At 41.3% G+C, this 24354-nt stretch overlaps 1 protein-coding gene across 1 annotated transcript in view; it reads left to right on the forward strand.

Annotated features, from left to right (window-relative positions):
- The window catches only part of LOC139278141 (natural cytotoxicity triggering receptor 3 ligand 1-like), a 46781-nt gene extending 22923 nt beyond the window's left edge, over positions 1-23858 (forward strand). Inside the window, exons 4-5 of the mRNA XM_070896797.1 lie at positions 16732-16769; positions 23472-23858. Coding sequence (XP_070752898.1) covers positions 16732-16769; positions 23472-23633 — 200 coding nt within the window. The 3' untranslated portion in view covers positions 23634-23858. The remainder of the gene's footprint in view (positions 1-16731; positions 16770-23471) is intronic.
- Positions 23859-24354: the final 496 nt, after the last annotated feature.

The raw sequence follows: 24354 nt of genomic DNA on the forward strand, positions 1-24354 counted from the left end.
TTTAAAAAAATGCAATTTACAGCAAAGAAACAAGCCATTAGACCCGACAGGTTCAGACCTTTGCTTATGCATCAGAAGAGCTTCCTTCCTCGTGCTTAACTAGCAACCCCTTTAAAGTTTCTATACTATTCGCCTCAACTATTCGCTGTGCTTGCGACATCCGCATTATCACCATTCTCTTGGTAAACAAATTTCAGCTGAATTCCCTTTCGAATTTATTAGCAACTATCTTATATTCATGGCACAGAAATCTGCTCTCGCCTGCAAGTGGAACCACCTTCTCTACGTCTAGCCTATAAAACCTTGCATTATATTGAAGATCTCGATCAGGTCATTGCTCAATCTTCAATTGTCAAGAGAAATTATCTAAAGGCTGTTCAATCTTTCCTGATATCATCTGGTTACCTTCTGGTGTCATCCAGTAAATATGTTTTGCACCTTCTCCAGTGCCTCTGTAGCTTTTTTTTTATAATATGAAGGGCAGAATTCTTCGTAATGCTCCAAGCGTGACTGTATACAAGTCTAAGATAACTGATCTGCTTTTCAATGTGATCCCTCGAGAAATAACGGCCACTATATTGACAGCCTTTTATATAGCCTAATTGAGCTGCATCGCTACTTTTAGTGATCTGCATATCTGTACCCCCAGATAGCTATGCTCATTTTCTCCATTTAGATTTTATTTTCCAAAAAGTATGTGGCACCTTTATTCTTTCTAGAAAAATTACCTTCTTGTTCCCCAAGTTTATTAAGATCGTCCTGTATTTGCTGCAGTCTTGCCCTATATTAAGTGCACGTGCAATTTGAGATCATCTGCAAATTTCCAAATAAAACGTCTTCTTCCTGAATTGAAATCGTTTTTGCAAATGGTGAGCAAAAGTGATCCCACTGATCTTTGTGGAAAACCAAGTCAGTTTGATGTCAGTGACAGGAAAGGTACTGGAATCTATATTTAATCAGTGATAGGGAGCATTTAGAGGCAGCAAATATAGTACAACATATGCAGCATGAACCTAAAGGCGAAGAAAAGCTAAGTCCACCTCAAAGAATTCCTTAAAGAAGAAACACAAGAGTTGACCACGATAATGAAGTAGAATCATATATTGGACCATCATTTGCGGCCCTTGAGGGTGTGTACAAGGAGCGCATGCGCCTGTAGCGAATGCAGACGTTCTGTGCTTATGCAAGTGCTGCCCATGTGCTAAAAGCCAGAACTGTGATCTGTCAAGCATTATCTTGTCCGATCCAATGCCTGCCTGGGAATAGTGCAAACGCGGGTGGAGATTTGATTATTTTCCCTATTTCTGCCCAGCGAACGCCCGTGAAATTCTAACACCTGATAAAGACATCCGTAAGGCCTGCTTTTACCAGTGTTACTTTCTGACGTAATGAAAAATAAAATATTATCAACAATTTATACATTTAAAAACCTGCGAAATAAGCTAACTTTAGTTTTTGCCCCTTTAAACACATACATTAATTATGTCAAAACAGTAAAATGTTTAAATATTTAATTCAGTGCTATTTATATTTAATTCAAAGAGGTGATTTTTATTTATTTGAAGTTTAGAGATATTTTGGAGGGTTTACCCATTCATATTTTTGGGGATTCCGTACACAGGGAATCTCCATGAGCATGAATTGGAATCGTTTTCATTTACTGGTTCGGCTGGCCCACATAATCAAAGGAATGCTTTCAAATTGTTCGCATCCCTGAGAAAGGTGGGCCTCTTGTACACACCAGGAGAGGCCCAGGACCGCAAATCTCCATACCTCCCTGATCACCATGCATATGGGCATTCTATTTGTGGATTGGAGACATTTCTCTGTGCGGATTTTCAAATCGGTCTTTTATAGTGTGTCAGACGGTAGATCGATCACAAAGGTTAAGGGATGTGATGTCAGCGGGAAAATTTCTGGATGGATAGTAAATTGGCTGCAAAACCCAAAAAAAAAGTGAGAGTTGGTATATCATGGTTATTCAGATTAGAGAATGGTAGAAAGCGGTGTTCTACGAGCATAATTCCTTTGGGCACTGAAATTGATACTTTACTTTAATATTTGCACTTAACGATAACATACTCAACATCAAAATTGGCAGATGATAGCAAACTCAAGATTATAGCAAGCACCGGAAAAATGTAAGCTATTACAAGAATACGTTAGGATAATTGTAGAATGGGCAACGAACTTTGAACATAATGGCACTGACATTCCGATGTCCCAGGTCCATGCAAAATTTGTACCGACCCGACAAGGCTTTAGAAAAGCCGGTTTTCAGCTCGCGATGTGCATGAGCTGAAAACTGGCTTTTCTGATCTATCAAATTTCTGGCCTGACAGATCTTGTGAATATCGGGAGCGAGGGCACTTGCAGGGCAAGATTTCCAATATTTACGAATGTCTTGTCCAGCAAATGTTGTCAAAAATCCTGCACCTAAAAAAGCAGGCATATAGCCTACTTTTACAGGCGCTAGTGTTTAAAAATATGCATTCAACAAGAAAATTTAATTAAATCAATACGCCTGAAAACATGTTTTATTGTTATAACCCTCCCCAATATGGTAAGGTTATGTTAAGGCATCTTTAAAAAAAGACGGGAAGATTTTTTTTTAAGAACTTTAATTTAACTGATTCTTAAATATGGAGTGGATTTTTCTATTTTTTATTAGTGTTTTGTGTATTTGGTAGGGGGTTTGTCATTCATAATAATGTGAACTCCAGCTTACGGAGTTCCCTTTATTATGAATAGAAACATAGATACATAGAAAATAGGTGCAGGAGTAGGCCATTCAGCCCTTCTAGCCTGCACCGCCATTCAATTAGTTCATGGCTGAATATGAAACTTCAGTACCCCCTTCCTGCTTTCACGCCATACCCCTTGATCCCCCGAGTAGTAAGGACTTCATCTAACTCCCTTTTGAATATATTTAGTGAATTGGCCTCAACTACTTTTTGTGGTAGAGAATTCCACAGGTTCACCACTCTCTGGGTGAAGAAGTTTCTCCTCATCTCGGTCCTAAATGGCTTACCCCTTATCCTTAGACTGTGACCCCTGGTTCTGGACTTCCCCAACATTGGGAACATTCTTCCTGCATCTAATCTGTCTAAACCTGTCAGAATTTTAAACGTTTCTATGAGGTCCCCTCTCATTCTTCTGAACTCCAGTGAATACAAGCCCAGTTGATCCAGTCTTTCTTGATAGGTCAGTCCCACCATCCCGGGAATCAGTCTGGTAAATCTTCGCTGCACTCCCTCAATAGCAAGAATGTCCTTCCTCAAGTTAGGAGACCAAAACTGTACACAATACTCCAGGTGTGGCCTCACCAAGGCCCTGTACAACTGTAGCAAAACCTCCCTGCCCCTGCACTGAAATCCCCTCGCTATGAAGGCCAACATGCCATTTGCTTTCTTAACCGCCTGCTGTACCTGCATGCCAACCTTCAATGACTGATGTACCATGACACCCAGATCTCGTTGCACCTCCCCTTTTCCTAATCTGTCACCATTCAGATAATAGTCTGTCTCTCTGTTTTTACCACCAAAGTGGATAACCTCACATTTATCCACATTATACTTCATCTGCCATGCATTTGCCCACTCACCTAACCTATCCAAGTCACTCTGCAGCCTCATAGCATCCTCCTCGCAGCTCACACTGCCATCCAACTTAGTGTCATCCGCAAATTTGGAGATCTACATTTAATACCCTCGTCTAAATCATTAATGTACAATGTAAACAGCTGGGGCCCCAGCACAGAACCTTGCGGTACCCCACTAGTCACTGCCCGCCATTCTGAAAAGTACTCATTTACTCCTACTCTTTGCTTCCTGTCTGACAACCAGTTCTCAATCCACATCAGCACACGACCCCCAATCTCATGTGCTTTAACTTTGCACATTAATCTCTTGTGTGGGACCTTGTTGAAAGCCTTCTGAAAGTCCAAATATACCACATCAACTGGTTCTCCTCTGTCCACTTTACTGGAAGCATCCTCAAAAAATTCCAGAAGATTTGTCAAGCATGATTTCCCTTTCACAAATCCATGCTGACTTGGACCTATCATGTCATCATTTTCCACATGCGCTGCTATGCCATCCATAATAATTGATTCCATCATTTTACCCACTACTGAGGTCAGGCTGACCGGTCTATAATTCCCTGTTTTCTCTCTCCCTCCTTTTTTAAAAAGTGGGGTTACATTGGCTACCCTCCACTCCATAGGAACTGATCCAGAGTCAATGGAATGTTGGAAAATGACTGTCAATGCATCCGCTATTTCCAAGGCCACCTCCTTAAGTACTCTGGGATGCAGTCCATCAGGCCCTGGGGATTTATCGGCCTTCAATCCCATCAATTTCCCCAAAACAATTTCCTGACTAATAAAGATTTCCCTCAGTTCCTCCTCCTTACTAGACCCTCTGACCCCTTTTATATCCGGAAGGTTGTTTGCGTCCTCCTTAGTGAATACCGAACCAAAGTACTTGTTCAATTGGTCTGCAATTTCTTTGTTCCCTGTTATGGCTTCCCCTGATTCTGACTGCAGGGAACCTACGTTTGTCTTTACTCACCTTTTTCTCTTTACATACCGATAGAAACTTTTGCAACCCTGCAAGCTTCTTCTCGTACTCCATTTTCCCTGCGCTAATCAAACCCTTTGTCCTCATCTGCTGAGTTCTAAATTTCTCCCAGTCCCCGGGTTCGCTGCTATTTCTGGCCAATTTGTATGCCACTTTCTTGGCTTTAATACTATCCCTGATTTCTCTAGACAGCCACGGTTGAGCCACCTTCCCTTTTTTATTTTTACGCCAGACAGGGATGTACAATTGTTGTAGTTCATCCATGCGGTCTCTAAATGTCTGCCATTGCCCATCCACAGTCAACCCCTTACGTATCATTCACCAATATATCCTAGCCAATTCACGCCTCATACCTTCAAAGTTACCCTTCTTTAAGTTCTGGACCATGGTCTCTGAATTAACTGTTTCTTTCTCCATCCTAATGCAGAAATCTACCATATTATGGTCACTCTTCCCCAAAGGGCCTCGCACAATGAGATTGCTAATTAATCCTCTCTCATTACACAAAACCCAGTCTAAGATGGCCTCCCCCCTAGTTGGTTCCTCGACATATTGGTCTAGAACACCATCCCTTATGCACTCCAGGAAATCATCCTCCACCGTATTGCTTCCAGTTTGGCTAGCCCAATCTATGTGCATATTAAAGTCACCCTTTATAACTGTTGTACCTTTATTGCATGCACCCCTAATTTCCTGTTTGATGCCCTCCCCAACATCACTACTACTGTTTGGAGGTCTGTACACAGCTCCCACTAACGTTTTTTGCCCTTTGGTGTTCTGCAGCTCTACCCATATAGATTCCACATCATTCAAGCTAATGTACCTCCTAACTATTGCCTTAATCTCCTCCTTAACCAGCAATGCTACCCCACCTCCTTTTCCTTTTATTCTATCCTTCCTGAATATTGAATACCCTTGGATGTTGAGTTCCAAGCCCTGATCATCCTGGAGCCACGTCTCCATAATCCCAATCACATCATATTTGTTAACATCTATTTGCACAGTTAATTCATCCACGTTATTGCAGATACTCCTTGCATTAAAACACAAAGCCTTCAAGCTTGTTTTTGTAACACCGTTTGTCCTTTTAGAATTTTGCTGTACAGTGGCCCTTTTTAATCTTTGCCTTGGGTTTCTCTGCCCTCCACTTTTCCTCATCTCCTTTCTGTCTTTTGCTTTTGCCTCCTTTTTGTCTCCCTCTGTCTCCCTGCATTGGTTCCCATCCCCCTGCCATATTAGTTTAACTCCTCCCCAACAGCACTAGCGAACACTCCCCCTAGGACACTGGTTCCGGTCCTGCCCAAGTGCAGACCGTACTGGTCCCACCTCCCCCAGAACCGGTTCCAATGCCCCAGGAATTTGAATCCCTCCCTGCTGCACCACTGCTTAAGCCACGTATTCATCTCTGCTGTCCTGCGATTCCTACTCTGACTAGCACTTGGCACTGGTAGCAATCCCGAGATTACTACTTTTGAGGTCCAACTTTTTAATTTAGCTCGTAGCTCCTTAAATTCGTTTCGTAGGACCTCATCCATTTTTTTACCTATGTCGTTGGTACCAATGTGCACCATGACAACTGGCTGTTCTCCCTCCCTTTTCAGAATGTCCTGCACCCACTCCGAGACATCCTTGACCCTTGCACCAGGGAGGCAACATACCATCCTGGAGTCTCGGTTGTGGCTGCAGAAACGCCTATCTATTCCCCTCACCATTGAATCCCCTATCACTATCGCGCTCCCACTCTTTTTCCTGTCCTCCTGTGCAGCAGAGCCAGCCACGGTGCCATGAACTTGGCTGCTGCTGCCCTCCCCTGATGAGTCATTCCCCCCAACAGTACTCAAAGCGGTGTATCTGTTTTGCAGGGGGATGACCGCAGGGGACCCCTGCACTACCTTCCTTGCACTACTCTTCCTGCTGGTCTTCCATTCCCTATCTGGCTGTGGACCCTTCTCCTGCGGTAAGACCAACTCGCTACACGTGCTACTCACGTCATTCTCAGCATCGTGGATGCTCCAGAGTGAATCCACCCTCAGCTCCAACTCCACAACGCGAACCGTCAGGAGCTCGAGGCGGATACCCTTCCCGCACATGTAGTCGTCAGGGACACCGGAAGTGTCCCTGAGTTCCCACATGGTACAGGAGGAGCATAACACGCGACCGAGCTCTCCTGCCATGAATTAATCCTTAGATTAACTTAAATTGGCAACACAATGTTAAACGTTACTGACTAATATAAAAAAGAAAAAGAAAAACTGCTCACCAATCACCAGCCAATCACTTACCCCCTAGGCTGTGACGTCACCATTCTGTTTCTTTCTACTTCTTTTTTGCCTTCTCCCTGTAGCTGCACCAGCTAGCCTTTTATTGACCTCTGTTGATCCCTGGACTCACGCCTCAGCGACCACGAACTCCCAATGCCTCTCGCGGCCTTTTATAGGCCTCTGTTGATCCCTGGACTCACGCCTCAGCGACCACGAACCCCCGGTGCCTCTCGCGGCCTTTTATAGGCCTCTGTTGATCCCTGGACTCACGCCTCAGCGACCACGAACTCCCGCTGCCTCTCGCGGCCTTTTATATGCCTCTGTTGATCCCTGTACTCACGCCTTAGCGACCACGAACTCCCGCTGCCTCTCGCGGCCTTTTATAGGCCTCTGCTGATCACTGGACTCACGCCTCAGCGGCCACGAACTCCCGCTGCCTCTCGCGGCCTTTTATAGGCCTCTGTTGATCCCTGGACTCACGCCTCACTGTCCCTTGACTCGCTGCCCAGAGCCATGTGACTACAGCCCCAGCCCTGCGCACATCTGACGTGCACACGCTCCGATGCATAGGAGTAAAGGCCTCAGGCTCGGAAGTTCGAGCGGGAGCAGCAACAACAGGTAAGTGTGCATCTTTTTTTCCCTTTTTCACTCGTTTGCTTATGGGAAGACCTTGATCAAAATTTTAGGCCCAATAAGGAATTTAAGATATACATAAGTTAATACATTCTGTTTAGAAAACCGAAACACGATCTACACCTTGGAAAATAAAACATTGAATGTTGCAGAAAAGAAAAGGCATCACGGGATACAGGAGAACAAATCATGGACAATCAGAAAAATAATTGAAATGCTAACAAAACAATGAGAATTTTTTGTAAGCCTATGAATTCAAAAGTAGTGAAGTTATTTAAACTTGTATGGGATGCTGATCAGGACACAATTGGAGAACTTTGCACAGTCGTGGTCTCCATACCACAAAAAAAACGGGGAAACACTGGAATAAAAGGCTAAAAATGCACGGACCTGTTCCAGCTACTGGAAAAGCTGGAACAGGTTGGTACTTTTTTCCTTAGAAAAGGGAAGAATTGGAGGAGACCTGATAGAGGTGTGAAATTATGAATGGTTGGAAGGCTAGATGTGGAGAAAATGTTTTCACTTGTGGGAGAATCAAAACTAAAGGCCATGAATATGTGATATTTAGTAATAAATCCCATAGGGAAATAAGGAGAGAAGTCTTTACTCAAAGAGTCATGAGAATGTACAACTCGCTATCCCAAGAAGTGGTTTATGCATTCAAATATGAGAAAATGAGAGAAAAGATAATCGAATGCTCTGCACAAAGAATGAGCTGAAGTAGATGGAATGTGGGGGAAGAGCTTTGTCAGGAGAATGTCGACCGGCACAGAACATGCCAAGTGCTTTGCTGGATATTCTAAATAATTACCTGTATAAAGTTAGGGCTTTTCGCTTCCTTCTCAATGAGTGACAAGCAACTTCCCTGGCACTGAAAATTAAGTTTTACAAGAGTGCAGTCTCGTCCCTTCAGATTGAACTTATTGGTTAAAATTTAAATCGTTAACAAATTTAAATATTTAGTTGACATTTAATTCAATGTTCTAACTGACAATTCTTGCAATACACATTGCGTTTCTCCTGAATGATCCTTCAATCTGACTGATTACCGAGACAGAAACAATTGTTTGAGTTTTTCCACAGGTGCCAGATATTATGTAGATGGCATTATGCTTTTGGATCTGCGCTGAGAGCAAAATGTGGTCCATTCTTATGCTGAGCATAGCAAACACTAATGCAAAAGTTCTTCAAAAGTACTTGCAATTTCTGGTTCCATACTGGCTATGTCACGGATCAATGGCCTGGTTCCAGCATATGTTCAAAATAGCAAGAGGCAAAAATTCTGTTGATCTCCCGCTGTTACTTGGCAAAAAATAGATGGAAAACATATGGAATAGTGGTTGATGCTCTTTCAACGTGGTTGCTGCTAATCACGGGACATAAGAACATAAGAAATAAGAGCAGGAGTTTGCCCCTCGAGCCTTTTCCACCATTCAATAAATTCTGCCTGATCTGATCTTGGTTTCAACTCCTCTTTCGTGCCCGCTCCCCATAACGCCTTGACTCTCCTATCGTTCCAAAAGCTGACTAGCTCCACGTTCAATACATTCAATGAACCAGCTTCACAGCTCACTAAGGTAAAGAATTCCAAAGATTCACGACCATCTGAGAGAAGTAATTGCTCCTTTATCTGCGTTTAAATGTGGAATAGATTATTCAGAAATATTCCCCCGTAGTTGTACTTTCCCACACGAGAGGAAACATCGTCTCTGCATCTATCCTGTCATGCATGCTCAGAATCTTACACGTCTCAAAAGGGTCACCTACCATTACTCTAAACTCCAATGAGTAATTGCCCAACCTGCTCAACCTTTCTTCAAAAGACAAATCCTTCATATCAGGAATCAACTTAGGGAACTTTCTCTGAACTGCTTTCATTACAAGTACAACCCTTCTTAACTAAGGAGAACAAAAGTGTAAACAATACTCCAGTATGGTCTCACCAACGCCCTGTACAGTTGTAGCAAGATTTTACGACTTGCATACTGCATCCCCCTTGCAATAAATTTCAATATTCCATTTGCCTTCCTAATTATTTGCTGTAGATGTATGCTAAACTTTTGTGTTTCATATACACGGATACCCAGATCCCTCTGTACCACAGCATTTTGTAGTCTCTCTTCATTTAAATCATAATTTACTTTTGTATTCTTCCTCTCAACGTGGATAACCTTACATTTTCTCGCATTATATTCCATTTGCCAAATTTTTGCCCACTCACTGAACTGATCTATTCACCTTTACCGATTCTTTGTGTCCTTTTCGCAACTTTGTTCCCCAACTATCTTTGTAATTTCAGCATATTTGACTATATTACACTCGGTCACTTCATGCATGTCATTAATATAGATTGTAAATAGTTGAGGTCTCAGCTCTGATCCCTGTGGCACCCCACTAGTTAGAGTTTGCCAAACTGTAAATAACCCATTTATCCCGATTCTCTGTTTTTCAATCCTCTATCCATGCTAATATATTACCCGCAACACTGAGCTTTTACCTTGTACAAAAACCTTTTGTGTGGCACCTTAACAAATGCTTTCTGGAAATGGAAATGCACTACATCATTGGTACCTCTTTATGAAGCCAGCTTGTTTATCCTCAAGGAACTCTGGCAAGTTTGTCAAACATGATTTCCCTTTCATAAACCATGCTGACTCTGCTTGATTTTATTGTGGTTTTCTAAATGTCCTGCTGCTACATCCGAAAGAATGGACTGCAGAATGTTCCCAATTTTAGTTGTTAGGTTAACTGGTCTATAGTTTGCAGCTTTTGTCTCGTTCCTTTCTTGAATAGGTGCGTTATATTTGCGGTTGTTCATTCCAGTGGGAACTGTCCAGGATCCAGGGAATTTTGGTCGATGCCAACCAATGCATGCACTAACTCTGCACACACTTCTTTTAAGACTCGAGGATGCAGGCCATCATGTCCATGGGCCTTATTCACCTTTATTGCCACAAGTTTGTCTAATACATTTTGTCTAGTGAAAGAGATTGATTTAAGTTCACGCTCCCAATAGGCTATTCATTATCTATTATTATTGGGATGCTTTTAGTGTATTTTACCATGAAGACCAATACAAAATACTTGTCAAATCTCTGCAGTTTCCCTGTTTCCCATTATTAATTTCCAAGTCACATCCTCTCAGAGATCAACTTTTACCTTAGCGACAGTTTTCCTTTGTACATATCTGAAGAAGCCCTTACTGTTTGTTTTTGTTAATGTTATGCGTGATTACTCTCATAAATTTTCTTCTTTCTCTTTCTTTTTTTTAGTCGTCCTTTGATGGTCTCTAAGAATTTTCCAAACCTCTGGCCTACCATTAAATTTCGCAACAATGTATGCCTTTGGTTTTAATTTGATACCAAAATTAACTTCCTTATATTAAAACTGGTGGTTCCACCTTCTCCTAAAGTCTTTCCTTCTCACTGGAATATGTATATGCTGAGAGTTATAAAATATTTCCTTAAAAGTCTGCCACTGCTCATCTACCGTCTTATCCATTAAGCTATTTTCCCAGTTCACTTTAGTCAACTCTGTCTTCATATCATTGTAAATGTCTTGATTTATGTTCAGGGCATCGTTTACGACCCAAGTTTCTCAGCCTCAAACTGAATGAGAGATTCTAAAATGCTAAATTCACTTTTCCCTAGGCGATTACTATGAGATCATTAACTAAGCCTATCTCATTACACATTACCAAATCTTAAATAGCCTGTCCCTGGTTGGTTCCACAATGTATTTATCTGAGAAGACATGTTAAATACATTCTATATCAAATCGTCCTTAGGATAGCTTTTCAAATTGGATTTGTCCAATATATCAGAAGATTAAATCACCTATGGGTATTGCCATACCATTCAGACAAGCCTCCAAAATGCTTTGATTTATATTCTGTCCTACAGCTTAACTACTGTTGGAGCAAGATATAGATTTATCCCACTAGTGATATCTTACTCTTACAATTTCTTAGCTCTACCCAAAATGATTCTACATCTTGATCTTCTGCGCCAAATTAGAACATAAGAACATAAGAAATAGGAACAGTAGTAGGCCATATGACCCCTCGAGCCTGCTCCGTCTTTTAATAATATCATGGCTGATCTGATCATGGACTCAGCTCCGCCTACCCGCCCGCTCCCCATAACATAGAAACGTAGAAAATAGGTGCAGTAGTAGGCCATTCGGCCCATCGAGCCTTCACCGCCATTCAATGAGTTCATAGCTGAACATACAACTTCATTACCCCATTCCTGATTTCTCGCCATACCCCTTGATCCCCCTAATAGTGAAGACTACATCTAACTCCTTTTTTAATATATTTAGTGAATTGGCCTCAACAACTTTCTGTGGTAGAGAATTCCACAGGTTCACCACTCTCTGGGTGAAGAAGTTTTTCCTCATCTCGGTCCTAAATGGCTTACCCCTTATCCTTAGACTGTGACCCCTGGTTCTGGACTTCCCCAACATTGAGAACATTCTTCCTGCATCTAATCTGTCAAAACCCGTCAGAATTTTAAACATTTCTTTGAGATCCCCTCTCATTCTTCTGAACTCCAGTGAAGGCAAGCCCAGTTGATCCAGTTTTTCTTGATATGTCAGTCCTGCCATCCCGTGAATCAGTCTGGTGAACCTTCGCTGCACTCCCTTAATAGCAACACTGTCCTTCCTCAAGATAGGAGACCAAAACAGTAGATAATACACCAGGTGTAGCCTCACCAAGGCCCTGTACAGCTGTAGTAACAACTCCTTGCCCCTGTACTCAAATCCCCTCGCTATGAAGGCCAACATGCCATTTGCTTTCTTAACCACCTGCTGTACCTGCATGCCAACCTTCAATGACTGATGTACCATGACACCCAAGTCTCGTTGCACCTCGCCTTTTCCTAATCTGCCATCATTCAGATAATAGTCTGTCTCTCTGTTTTTACCACCTTATCCCCTTATCTTTTAGAAACTGTATATTTCTGTCTTAAATGTATTCAATGTACCAGCTTCCACTGCTTTCTGAGGCAGCAAATTTCACTGATTTAGAATCCCCTGAGAGAAGAACTGTTTCCTCATCTCTGTTTTAAATGGGCGGCCCCTTATTCTAAGATCACGCCAAGATTTCTAATCTCCCCCATCACTTGGAACATCCTCTCTGTATCCCCCCTGTCAAGCTCCCTCGTAATCTTATACGTTTCAATAAGATCACCTCTCATACTTCTGAATTCCAATGACTGGATCCCAACCTTCTCAACCTTACAAATAAGTCAACACCCTCATCCCAGGAATCAACCTAGTGAACCTTCTCTGAACTGTCTCCAAAGCAAATATATCATTTCGTAAATATGGAAATCAAAACTGCATGCAGTATTCCAGATGTGGCCTCATCAATACCTTATATAGCTGTAGCAAGTCTTCCCTGCTTTTATACTTATCCCCTTTGCAATAAAGGCCAAGATTCCAATGGCCTTCCTGATCCCTTGCTTTACCTGCACAATTTCCTTTTGGGTTTCATGCACAAGTACCCCCAGTTCCCGCTGCACTTTGCAATCTTTCTCCATTTAAATATTAACTTGCTCTTTAATTTTTTCTGTCAAAGTGCATGACCTCACACTTTCCAACCTTATACTCCACCTGCCAATTTTTTGCCCATTCACTTCGTCAGTCTATGTCCTTTTGCAGATTTTTTGTGTCCTCCTCACACATAGCTTTTCCTCCCATCTTTATATCATCAGCAAACTTGGCTATGTTACCTCAGTCCCTTCTACCAAGTCATTAATATAGATTGTAAATTGTTGGGATCCCAGCACTGATTGCTGCGCCACTCCACTAGTTACTGGTTGCCAACCAAAGAATGAACCATTTATCCTGACTCTGTTTTCTGTTAGTTAGACAATCCTCCATCCATTCTAATATATTACCCCCAAACCCGCGAACTTTTAATTTCTCAATAATGCACTGATCTCATCCTTTATTAACAGAGTTACCCTACCTCATTTTCCTTTCTCTCCATCTCTCCGAAATGGCAAATACCGCTGAACATTCAGTTCCGAACCTTGGTTAGCTTGCAAGCAGGTCTCTGCAATGGCAATCAGATCATACTCATTTATTTATTTGTGTACCTTCAACTCATCTATCTTGTTACGACTGCTGCATGCATTCAGACAAAGAGGTTTTAATGTTGTTGTTTTCCCATTTTTCCCTATCTAAGTCTTCTTTCTAGTGCACGATGATAAATCCACGCTCTGTCCCTTCCTGTCACATGTGGTTATCATTACCCCTATCGCTACCCTTCATTATTGGCTTCTCCTTTGTCTTTCAATTTTTAAATTCCCCGTCACATGAATCCTCCTCCCCTACTATATAGTTAAAAAGCCTAGCTACAGCCCTAGTTATTCGATTTGCCAGCACACTGGTGGGAGCATGGTTCAAGTGAACCCAGTAAATTGGAACAGCACTGTCTTTCCCCAGTACTGGTGCCAGTGTTCTATGAATCAAAATCCATTTCTCCCACATCAATCGTTGAGCTACGCATTCAGCTCTCTGATCTTATTTACACTCTGCCCAATTATTCGTGGTTCACGTAGTAATACAGACATCATTACTTCCGTGGCTCTATTTTAAAATTTAGTCCCTAGCTGCTCCTAGACCCTCAGCAGAACCTCATGTCCTACCTATGTCGTTGGTACCTGCGGGGTGCACGACAACTGGATCTTTCTCCTCCCACTCCAACTTCTTCCCCAGCCCAGTGGATATGTTATGGCGGGAAATATGGGAAACTTGAGAAATATTTTATTGCACAAAATATTTCACTGCACAAAACATACAGCAATCTGGATGCAAGCATAGCGATAACTGTCTCCCAATAAATAAAGACATACAGGCTGAGCGAACGGGACATAAATCTCAGTTCACCAGATATTTAATACCAAGTTACGTCGGTTTGCAAATTGTGCAAGAGATCCAAGATATTTTATCGGATTCATAACGTAATTACAATGTAAATGATTACTGATACAAAAGCAAGTTGCCTCACAGTGGAACAACAATTATTATGTAAATTAATTCTCAAATTATATTATTGTTAGTAATTCTCATGCTGATTTCATTCTTGATTGAAAACTCTCCCTGTAGACATTTGCGTGTGCTACTATCAAAGTTATACCCATGTACGTTTCGATCGAGTACCAGCAGCTTGTACCTCTGTTAGAAAATTCAATGTTACATAGAATTTACAGCTGAGAAGCACAGCTTTGGCAGATCCGCCCGTGTTGATGCTCCACCCGAATCTCGTGCCGCTCTATTAACTTCATCACATTCTCGACAGCTGCTTCTATTCCTTTGTTCCTCATATATCTATATAGATACCGTTTTGATGGATCTGTACTCTTCAGCTCAACCATCCCTGAGATAGCGAGTTCGACATTTTCACCAATCTCTGACAAAAATACATTTCATGTGAATTGGTTATTGGATTAATCAGTCAGTCTTATATTAATGACCCATTGGTCTGGACTCACCACCACGATAAACTTCTGATCCATGCCTACCCTAACCAAATTCTTCATAATTTTAAGGCACCTACAAGTACACCTCTGATTCTTGTATTTTCCGGAGAAAAGAACCCCAGCCACATAATTTTTGTTGATAGTTATACCTTTCAATTCTAGAATTATTCATGCAAATATTTTTTGCACTGTCTCTAGTCCCTCTATATCCTATCAAGGCTCTCTCTCACACCAAGAGTTTTTCTTCAACTTCAGATCTTTCTCTTCGCCTGCCATATATTTTCTCTAAGCTGTAGCCAGTGGAATTTGTAAGTTCTTCAAAAGCTTCAAACTTTTAAATTTTGATGTTTTCAAATTTGCGGCAAACACGATTTCCTAAAAGAATTGATGGCGTTTTATATTCTCTTTTGCTTCCTGTGGCCTCGACTCCATCTCCTGGTAGGATTCTCCAAGGCGCTTTGTTTGTCTCTGGCTCTTCGACTGGCTTCAGTCTCAAATTACCATGATTCTTTTCTAACTGTAGTAATCCCAGCTGCTGGTGATCCTGCCGACCCAATGCCATCAGGTTTCCTGTCAGTTTTACTGGTTCCAGCAATATTATTCCCGCGGACTGTGCCTCCCTTCCTATAAATGATTGAACTATTTAGACCAGGTCCAGAACAAGTCAGGTGCCCCAAAGCTCAGATCAATATACAGGTAAAGCGTGCTATAATTGGATCTATATTTCTTATTAGCGGAAAATATCAAAACTGCGACTTGTCTGCTGTATATTGTGCTGAGGTGGGTCCAAGCAATTGCACGGCACAGCTGGATTCGGTCAGGTAGAAGGCTTTCACTTGCAATATCCAACATTAGACTTTGAACCAAACACACAGAAAAAATGAACACCCAAATCAATGAAAGGGGCATTGGGGACGTGCCTGTGATAAATACCAATAATCAAGCCTAATCTCATCAAAATGTAGTTTATTATATTTATAAAAACTTTTCAGTTCCGATACTCCAAAGTGAAATGAACTTCATAAAAATAGAGTTTAAATAAATGGATGACCTTAATTAATACTGTTGCAGTACCGAAATTTCAGTCTTTTTTGTGTTTTGACTATATGGTAACTCCTAAATTGCACAGCTTCTAAGTTACATTTATTAATCTTACAGGAATTGACATTAAAAGCAAAAACTTAATTACAGTTGCATGTATAGTCAGTGGACTCATATGTCTAGTGCTGGGGATCATGATTGGAAAACTATGCCATTTACGGAATCACATAGGTAAGGAATGGCTTCACTTTTTAGGAATAACAAGCTCAATAAAAATATAAGGGCTCGTCAGTAGGTCAAGAGACGCGGCCTTACTTTTACAATCAGTAATGGTAATGTTTTAGTGGGACTAGAAGGGATGTCTGATAACTTGAATAGAGAAATCCTGTTTCCGTCACGAATACAAGATACATGTTTGTATGTTTAAGCAGCTGAGATGAATGTTTATTTAAAATTGACTTAGAATTCTGTTACAACATTTTATGCTTTCTTTTAGTAGAGGTACAATTCAGGGTCTGTGATTTTGAGCAGCTAGTTATAGAAATGCTTGCATGAATTATCATACAGGATAATTAAGATGCATTGAGATATATGTTGAAGTGCCATCACAAAATATTGACAGATATTAGGCTAAGTCGACTTCGTATGTATGTCTATTTGCTCACTTGCTCCGTAAACACGAAACTCAATTTATTTCTGCACTTTTTATTTTGCTGAACACAGAGACAATTCAAGATGGATCTCATAATTGTGAAGAGCTGGTATGTTCACAAATTTTACCCCTTGTTTGTAACATAAAGCGACGGTATTATTTTAAAATAAACATTCGTCTATGTTAGGTCAATGTTAAGTAAATGTATAGAGCTTAATATTTGATGTTGTATATATGTTCAATCTGATGCACTACGTGAGATTTACAAGATGAAAGCAAACTACCGTAGTCTCCTTTATCTTTATCCTTGTAAAGTACCAGAGATGTTTTAACTGGAAACCGAACCAACTCTGTCCTGATTTCATGAAATCCGAGCTAGAAAAAAATTCACACGTCACAACAGTTCCACAATTTTCGCTTCGGACACTTTACTCTCACTGTGGTAAAATTGCAAGCCATTCTTATTAGTGTTAACTTGCTTATGTTACTACTTTACCGCATATTTCACATGGATTGAGATTTACTATGCCATCAGAGGCCATGCAAAATCTGGGCTAATACACAATTTAAGCTCATGTACAGCAAACGAAATAAAGAGAGGGAAAGATTTATGAGATTAAGAGAATAATGAAAAAGACACAAACGAAAAGCAAAATAATAAATTAATGTTTTTTTAAAAATCACCAACTTTTGTAAAATTACATCTTTAGTGCCGGAGAGATTGTATTGAAGAAACGAAAAGTTATCACACCGTTAAAAATTCACATATACCTGAATTCACAAGCCCTAACTGCTTCTATCATGTATAGTGGGCAACTGGTGGGGAAGTACTGAAACTTAGCATCTTTACATATAATTCAATGCCGAGTCGATCGGCAATGTATGGGTGTCAGGAAGCTTGTGGAGCTGCAGGGCAAATCGGAAAGCAATTTCATGATTTCTTGGTTTATTGTGCATGTGCGGAGGCCAGACGTTGCTGTCCAATTGACTTCGTAACAATGGTGAGCACGGATAGCCTCACTATTATTTTAACGCAAAAGTCCAGCTAACATTACACGATAGGACGTGGAATAGAAAGAGCTGAGAAAAAATTATTGCACAGTTTTGCTGCTAATCTCCAAATCCCATGCTAATGTCGACTAAAAATCGACAGGGATACTGAAGAAAAGTCATCAATGTGCATTCGTTTTTTTTGCCATGTATCCCTTTAATCAGGGTTCTACCATTCTTCGGCCGAATAATTGCTATCGAATTTAGAGATGATTTACTCGTTGAACTTGGATGATACCAGAAAATGAGGTCTGCTTTTTTATCCCTGAGTGTCTTTCTGTTTCGGATGGAGACAGATGAGGCTTTGGGATTGTTGTTGATGATTTTTTTGAAAACTTCCACGTAAAATGTTGTAGCAATGACGTAAGAAAAACAATAACTAAAATAAATTCATTTACAGCGAAGAAGGACGGACGGTAAGTTCGAGTAGTAGCGCCTTGAATTTAGAAATAAAATTGAATTTGGTCAAATTTACAGCTGACACCAAACTCGCAAGGGAGGGAGCGAAAGGTAGGGGAGAGAGATTTAGGGGGAGGTAGAGGGATGGGAGGGAAGGGGAGAGGGCGGGATGGGAGTGAGAGGAAGGGCGAGAGGGGGTGGAGAGTGAGCGAGAGGGAGGAGAATGACAGTAGGGGAGGAAGAAGGAGAGGAGGGACGGGGAGGGAGCGCAGATGAGTGAGAGGGAGGGGACGGATAGGGAGGGGCGAGGGAGAGGAGGGATGGGAGAGAGGTGAAGGAGAGGAACGGACTGAGAGGGAGGCAGATGGAATGGAGGGAGAGGGAGGGTATGGAGGGGAGGTGAGGGGAGGTAGAAGGAGAGGATGGTGGGGGAGGGACCAGAGAAGAGGGAGAGGGAGGGAGAGTGACATTTGGCGAGACAGCAGGCATTATAGCTGACATAAGTAAGTAGGTAAAAGAATATTAGTTTCAATTTAAGACTGACAAATATAATCTACTGCACATAGAAACAAATACAGGCAAGACATCTCCACTTTGATTTGTGTTGAAGTAACTGACGACCAACTGAAAGTCATTAGAGTCTTATTTGACTTGATACTCAACCGGGCCAGTCAATCTCGAGGAGCTCTCAAGTATGCCAACACGTTCTTGAACTATGTAGCCAAAGCAATAGAACACAAGTTATAAGAAGCCATAATAAAATTGCTTAGACCTGCTGTAGATTACATCCTGAGTACTTATCCCAAACCTAGAAATATTACATAAATTCAAGGATTGAAGGTAGCGCATAGAAGAACACGATTAATACCTAGCATCAGAGGTTCGATCTATGAATAAATAGTTAGGTATCTCGGGGTTTTCAGTCACTTAAAGAAGCTTGCAAAAGGTGGGATTAAAGAGGTATACTTGATTCCAATTAATGTGATCAGAGAAATTCGGAAAAATAAATTCAATTCAATTAAATTTCAATCGGAGGAAAAGGGTCAACGGATGCAAACCATCAAAGGTAAATTGATGACTGATATCAGGGTGATTTCATTCACGCAAAAAAAGATCAACGCATGGCATAGCGATCTGGAAGAAGTATATCAACACAAAAGCCTGAAATCGTCCAAGAAACAGCGAGAGGCTGTAGTAGGAAAACCTGAGTGTAATTTTGTAAAGATCAAATGAGAAAAACAAAAGCTTACTCCTAATCTTGCAACCAGTAATTTTTGATAGGTAATGTATTGAACCCAGTAGTTTGGAGATTTATGTGTAGTTGTGGTCAGGCAAATATACATTAGATATCCGACTTGTAGAGAGTATAGAGGAGAATAACTAGTTTAGTATCAATGTTATATACTTAGGGCAAAAGGAGACACAAAGACAGCACCAGATATTTGGAACAGTGAACGGAAGACTGAAGGGCATCAATATTCTAAGAGGAAATCATGAACTGAATCAAAATAAATTGTTGGAGTAACGATGTGACGGTGAATGGCTACAACTTCAAGAGCGTAGATGAATGTTGGGAAGAGAGCGAGCCCCTGAAATTACATAATGCATCTTCCCATGTCCTACTCTAATCTCGGGGGAACATATTTGGACCCAAAATAATTTCTGTAAATGGGCAATCGCAATATTACTTTGGAGTTTGACGGTCTCTCACCAAAGATTTGAAAGATCGGGAGAACATTTTCAGAATTCCAGTGCCAGCGTTCCAACTGAAGTTTTACTTCTGCCTTTACGTGCATTTCAATTATTTGAATGCTTGGAAAAATACTACGGGGTGTCTGGCAAAGCGGAACTTCGGCATCGACAGTCTGGGTGAATTAAAGAAGGGAATCGATTGGTTCCAAGTCGATTGTTCAATTTAGAGATGCAAGTAATATAGCATTGTGTGCCACTTGAAATACAGGGATTGAAAGATGCTTATTAATGACTTTTCTGGTGCTGTAAATACGTATGTTTACATAACAGGCATATATTATTTGAGGTACACAACTCGATGGCAACATTTGTTTTTAGAAACATAGAAGCATAGAAAATAGGTGCAGAAGTAGGCCATTCGGCCCTTCTAGCCTGCACCGCCATTCAATGAGTTCATGGCTGAACATGCAACTTCAGTACCCCATTCCTGCTTTCTCGCCATACCCCTTGATCCCCCTACTAGTAAGGACTTCATCTAACTCCTTTTTGAATATATTTAGTGAATTGGCCTCAACAACTTTCTGTGGTAGAGAATTCCACAGGTTCTCCACTATCTGGGTGAAGAAGTTCCTCCTCATCTCGGTCCTAAATGTCTTACCCCTTATCCTAAGATTGTGTTCCCTGGTTCTGGACTTCCCCAACATTGGGAACATTCTTCCTGCATCGAACCTGTCTAACCCCGTCAGAATTTTGAACGTTTCTATGAGGTCCCCTCTCATTCTTCAGAACTCCAGTGAATACAAGCCCAGTTGATCCAGTCTGTCTTGATAGGTCAGTCCCGCCATCCCAGGAATCAGTCTGGTGAACCTTCGCTGCACTCCCTCAATAGCAAGAATGTCCTTCCTCAGGTTAGGAGACAAGAACTACACACAATACTCCAGGTGTGGCCTAACCAAGCCCCTGTACAACTGTAGCAACACCTCCCTGGCCCTGTACTCAAATCCCCTCGTGATGAAGGCCAACATGCCATTTGCTTTCTTAACCGCCTGCTGTACCTGCATGCCAACCTTCAATGACTAATGTACCATGACACCCAGTTCTCTTTGCATCTCCCCTTTTCCTAATCTGTCACCATTCAGATAATAGTCTGTCTGTCTGTTTTTACCACCAAAGTGGATGACCTCACATTTATCCACATTATACTTCATCTGCCATGCATTTGCCCATTCACCTAACCTATCCAAATCGCTCTGCAGCCTCATAGCATCCTCCTCGCAACTCACACTGCCACCCAACTTAGTGTCATCCGCAAATTTGGAGATACTACATTTAATCCCCTCGTCTAAATCATTAATGTACAATGTAAACAGCTGGGGCCCCAGCACAGAACCTTGCGGTATGCCACTAGTCACTGCCTGCCATTCTGAAAAGTCCCCATTTAATCCTACTCTTTGCTTCCTGTCTGACAACCAGTTCTCAATCCATGGCAGCACATTACCCCCAATCCCATGTGCTTTAACTTTGCACAGTAATCTCTTGTGTGGGACCTTGTCGAAAGCCTTCTGAAAGTCCAAATACACCACATCAACTGGTTCTCCCTTGTCCACTCTACTGGAAAAATCCTCAAAAAATTCCAGAAGATTTATCAAGCATGATTTCCCTTTCACAAATCCATGCTGACTTGGACCTATCATGTCACCTCTTTCCAAATGCACTGCTATGAAATCCTTAATAATTGATTCCATCATTTTACCCACTACCTATGTCAGGCTGACCGGTCTATAATTCCCTGTTATCTCTCTCCCTCCTTTTTTAAAAAGTGGGGTTACATTGGCTACCCTCCACTCCATAGGAACTGACCCAGAGTCAATGGAATGTTGGAAAATGACTGTCAATGCATTCACTATTTCCAAGGCCATCTCCTTAAGTAATCTGGGATGCAGTCCATCAGGCCCTGGGGATTTATCGGCCTTAAATCGCATCAATTTCCCCAACACAATTTCCCGACTAATAAGGAATTCCCTCAGTTCCTCCTCCTTACTAGACACTCCGACCCCTTTTATATCTGGAAGGTTGTTTGTGTCCTCCTTAATGAGTACCGAACCAAAGTACTTGTTCAATTGGTCCGCCATTTCTTTGTTCCCCGTTAGACTTCCCCTGATTCTGACTGCAGGGGACCTACGTTTGTCTTTACTAACCTTTTTCTCTTTACATATCTATAGAAACTTTTGCAATCCGTCTTAATGATCCCTGCAAGCTTCTTCTCGAACTCCATTGTCCCTGCCCTAATCAAACCCTTTGTCCTCCTCTGCTGAGTTCTAAATTTCTCCCAGTCCCCGGGTTCACTGCTATTTCTGGCCAATTTGTATGCTACTTCCTTGGCTTTAATACTATCCCTGATTTCCTTTGATAGCCACGGTTGAGCCACCTTCCCTTTTTTATTTTTACGCCAGACAGGAATGTACAATTGTTGTAGTTCATCCATGTGGTCTCTAAATGTCTGCCATTGCCCATCCACAGTCAACCCCTTAAGTATCATTCACCAATCTATCCTAGCCAATTCATGCCTCATACCTTCACAGTTAGCCATCTTTAAGTTCTGGACCATGGTCTCTGAATTAACTGTTTCATTCTCCATCCTCATGCAGAATTCCACCATATTATGGTCACTCTTCCCCAAGGGGCCTCACACAACGAGATTGCTAATTAATCCTCTCTCATTACACAACACCCAGTCTAAGATGACCTCCCCCGTAGTTGGTTCCTCGACATATTGGTCTAAAAAACCATCCCTTATGCACTCCAGGAAATCCTCCTCCACCGTTAGCCCAATCTATGTGCATATTAAAGTCACCTTTATTGCATGCACCCCTAATTTCCTGTTTGATGCCCTCCCCAACATCACTACTACTGTTTGGAGGTCTGTACACAACTCCCACTAACGTTTTTTGCCCTTTGGTGTTCTGCAGCTCTACCCATATATATTCCACATCATCCAAGTACTTCCAACTATTGCCTTAATCTCGTCCTTAACCAGCAATGCTACCTCATCTCCTTTTCCTTTTATTCTATCCTTCCTGAATGTTGAATACCCCTGGATGTTGAGTTCCCAGCCCTGATCATCGTGGAGCCACGTCTCCGTAATCCCAATCACATTATATTTGTTAATATCTATTAGCACAGTTAATTCATCCACGTTATTGCAGATACTCCTTGCATTAAGACACAAAGCCTTCAGGCTTGTTTTTTAACACCCTTTGTCCTTTAGAATTTTGCTGTACAATGGCCTTTTTTGTTCTTTGCCTTGGGTTTCTCTGCCCTCCAATTTTCCTCATCTCCTTTCTGTCTTTTGCTTTTGCCTCCTTTTTGTTTCCCTCTGTCTCCCTGCATTAGTTCCCATCCCCCTGCCATATTAGTTTAACTCCTCCATGAGAATGAAAACTTCTATTAGGGGCTCGTGAAATGTAAAGCAGTGGATTCGCCAGTTCTCAAATATTGAATATTCTGTGTCAATATATATTAAATTATAAACTTCAATCGCGGTATCACACTGATATTAACTAAGACATCATAATCTTGCAAAACATTTTAGAAGCAAAAAATGTTTTGCACAGTAATCTGCAAACCGACGACGAAAATGATTGGACCCTATATGTATTTACTGTTACAGAAAAAGGAACGAACAGACGACAAAAAGTTGACCTACGCTGCTCTAAATATGACTGGCTCAAAGAATAGAGGTATGCACAAACAGAAGGGAAAGAGTACAGAATATGCGGCAATCAGATTAGAGCGACATGGACGAGAGTCACGAATTGCTTACAGAGAATAAATAGTCCAATTGTTTCAGATAAGGATATCATATTACATTAACTGAAAGATGCTGGACCTTTTTATCCATGTTTCCTGGCGTGGAATTAATCTAGCGTCATCGCAGTGTGAATAACTCTGTGGGTTCAGTCTGTGTCTGTGCGAATTGCATGTAATAATCATAGTAGTACTTCTCTTACTGTGTACTTTGGTCTGGTCCTGGAATTTATATCATCGAACCATTCAATTAAATTGACTTTATTATCAAAATTTAATGCTTAGAACATAAATTATTTCCAAGTTCATTTTTGCACCATTTTGCATCAGCATGCGCCAACTCCTATTTCAAAGTAATTTCCCCCATGTACCTGTGTACAACGTTCTAGATTTGAATCCGCCCGATTTTCTGGTTCTAACTATGACTGCCGAAGCTTCCTTCCATTCATCTTGACATTTAAATGTTAATGCCGCGATCTAGAAATGCTGAGATAGACTTTCAACTTGCCCTCGACACACGGAATGTCTGACATTGCAAATAGGTCTCCTTTCCAAAAAACCATTTCCATTAACATTGCAATCAATACATTATACTCCAAATACGTAGGATAAAATTTATCTTCAGCAGTAGTGCATATGGTCGACAACAATTTATTTTAATGGTAGATAAAATCGAGTGGGATGTTAAACAGTGCACTAATTCACTATCACCTAATTTGCGCTAACGTTGAAGACATACATGTACA

Source organism: Pristiophorus japonicus, chromosome 13 (genome assembly GCF_044704955.1).
Source record: "Pristiophorus japonicus isolate sPriJap1 chromosome 13, sPriJap1.hap1, whole genome shotgun sequence".
NCBI lineage: Eukaryota > Metazoa > Chordata > Chondrichthyes > Pristiophoridae > Pristiophorus > Pristiophorus japonicus.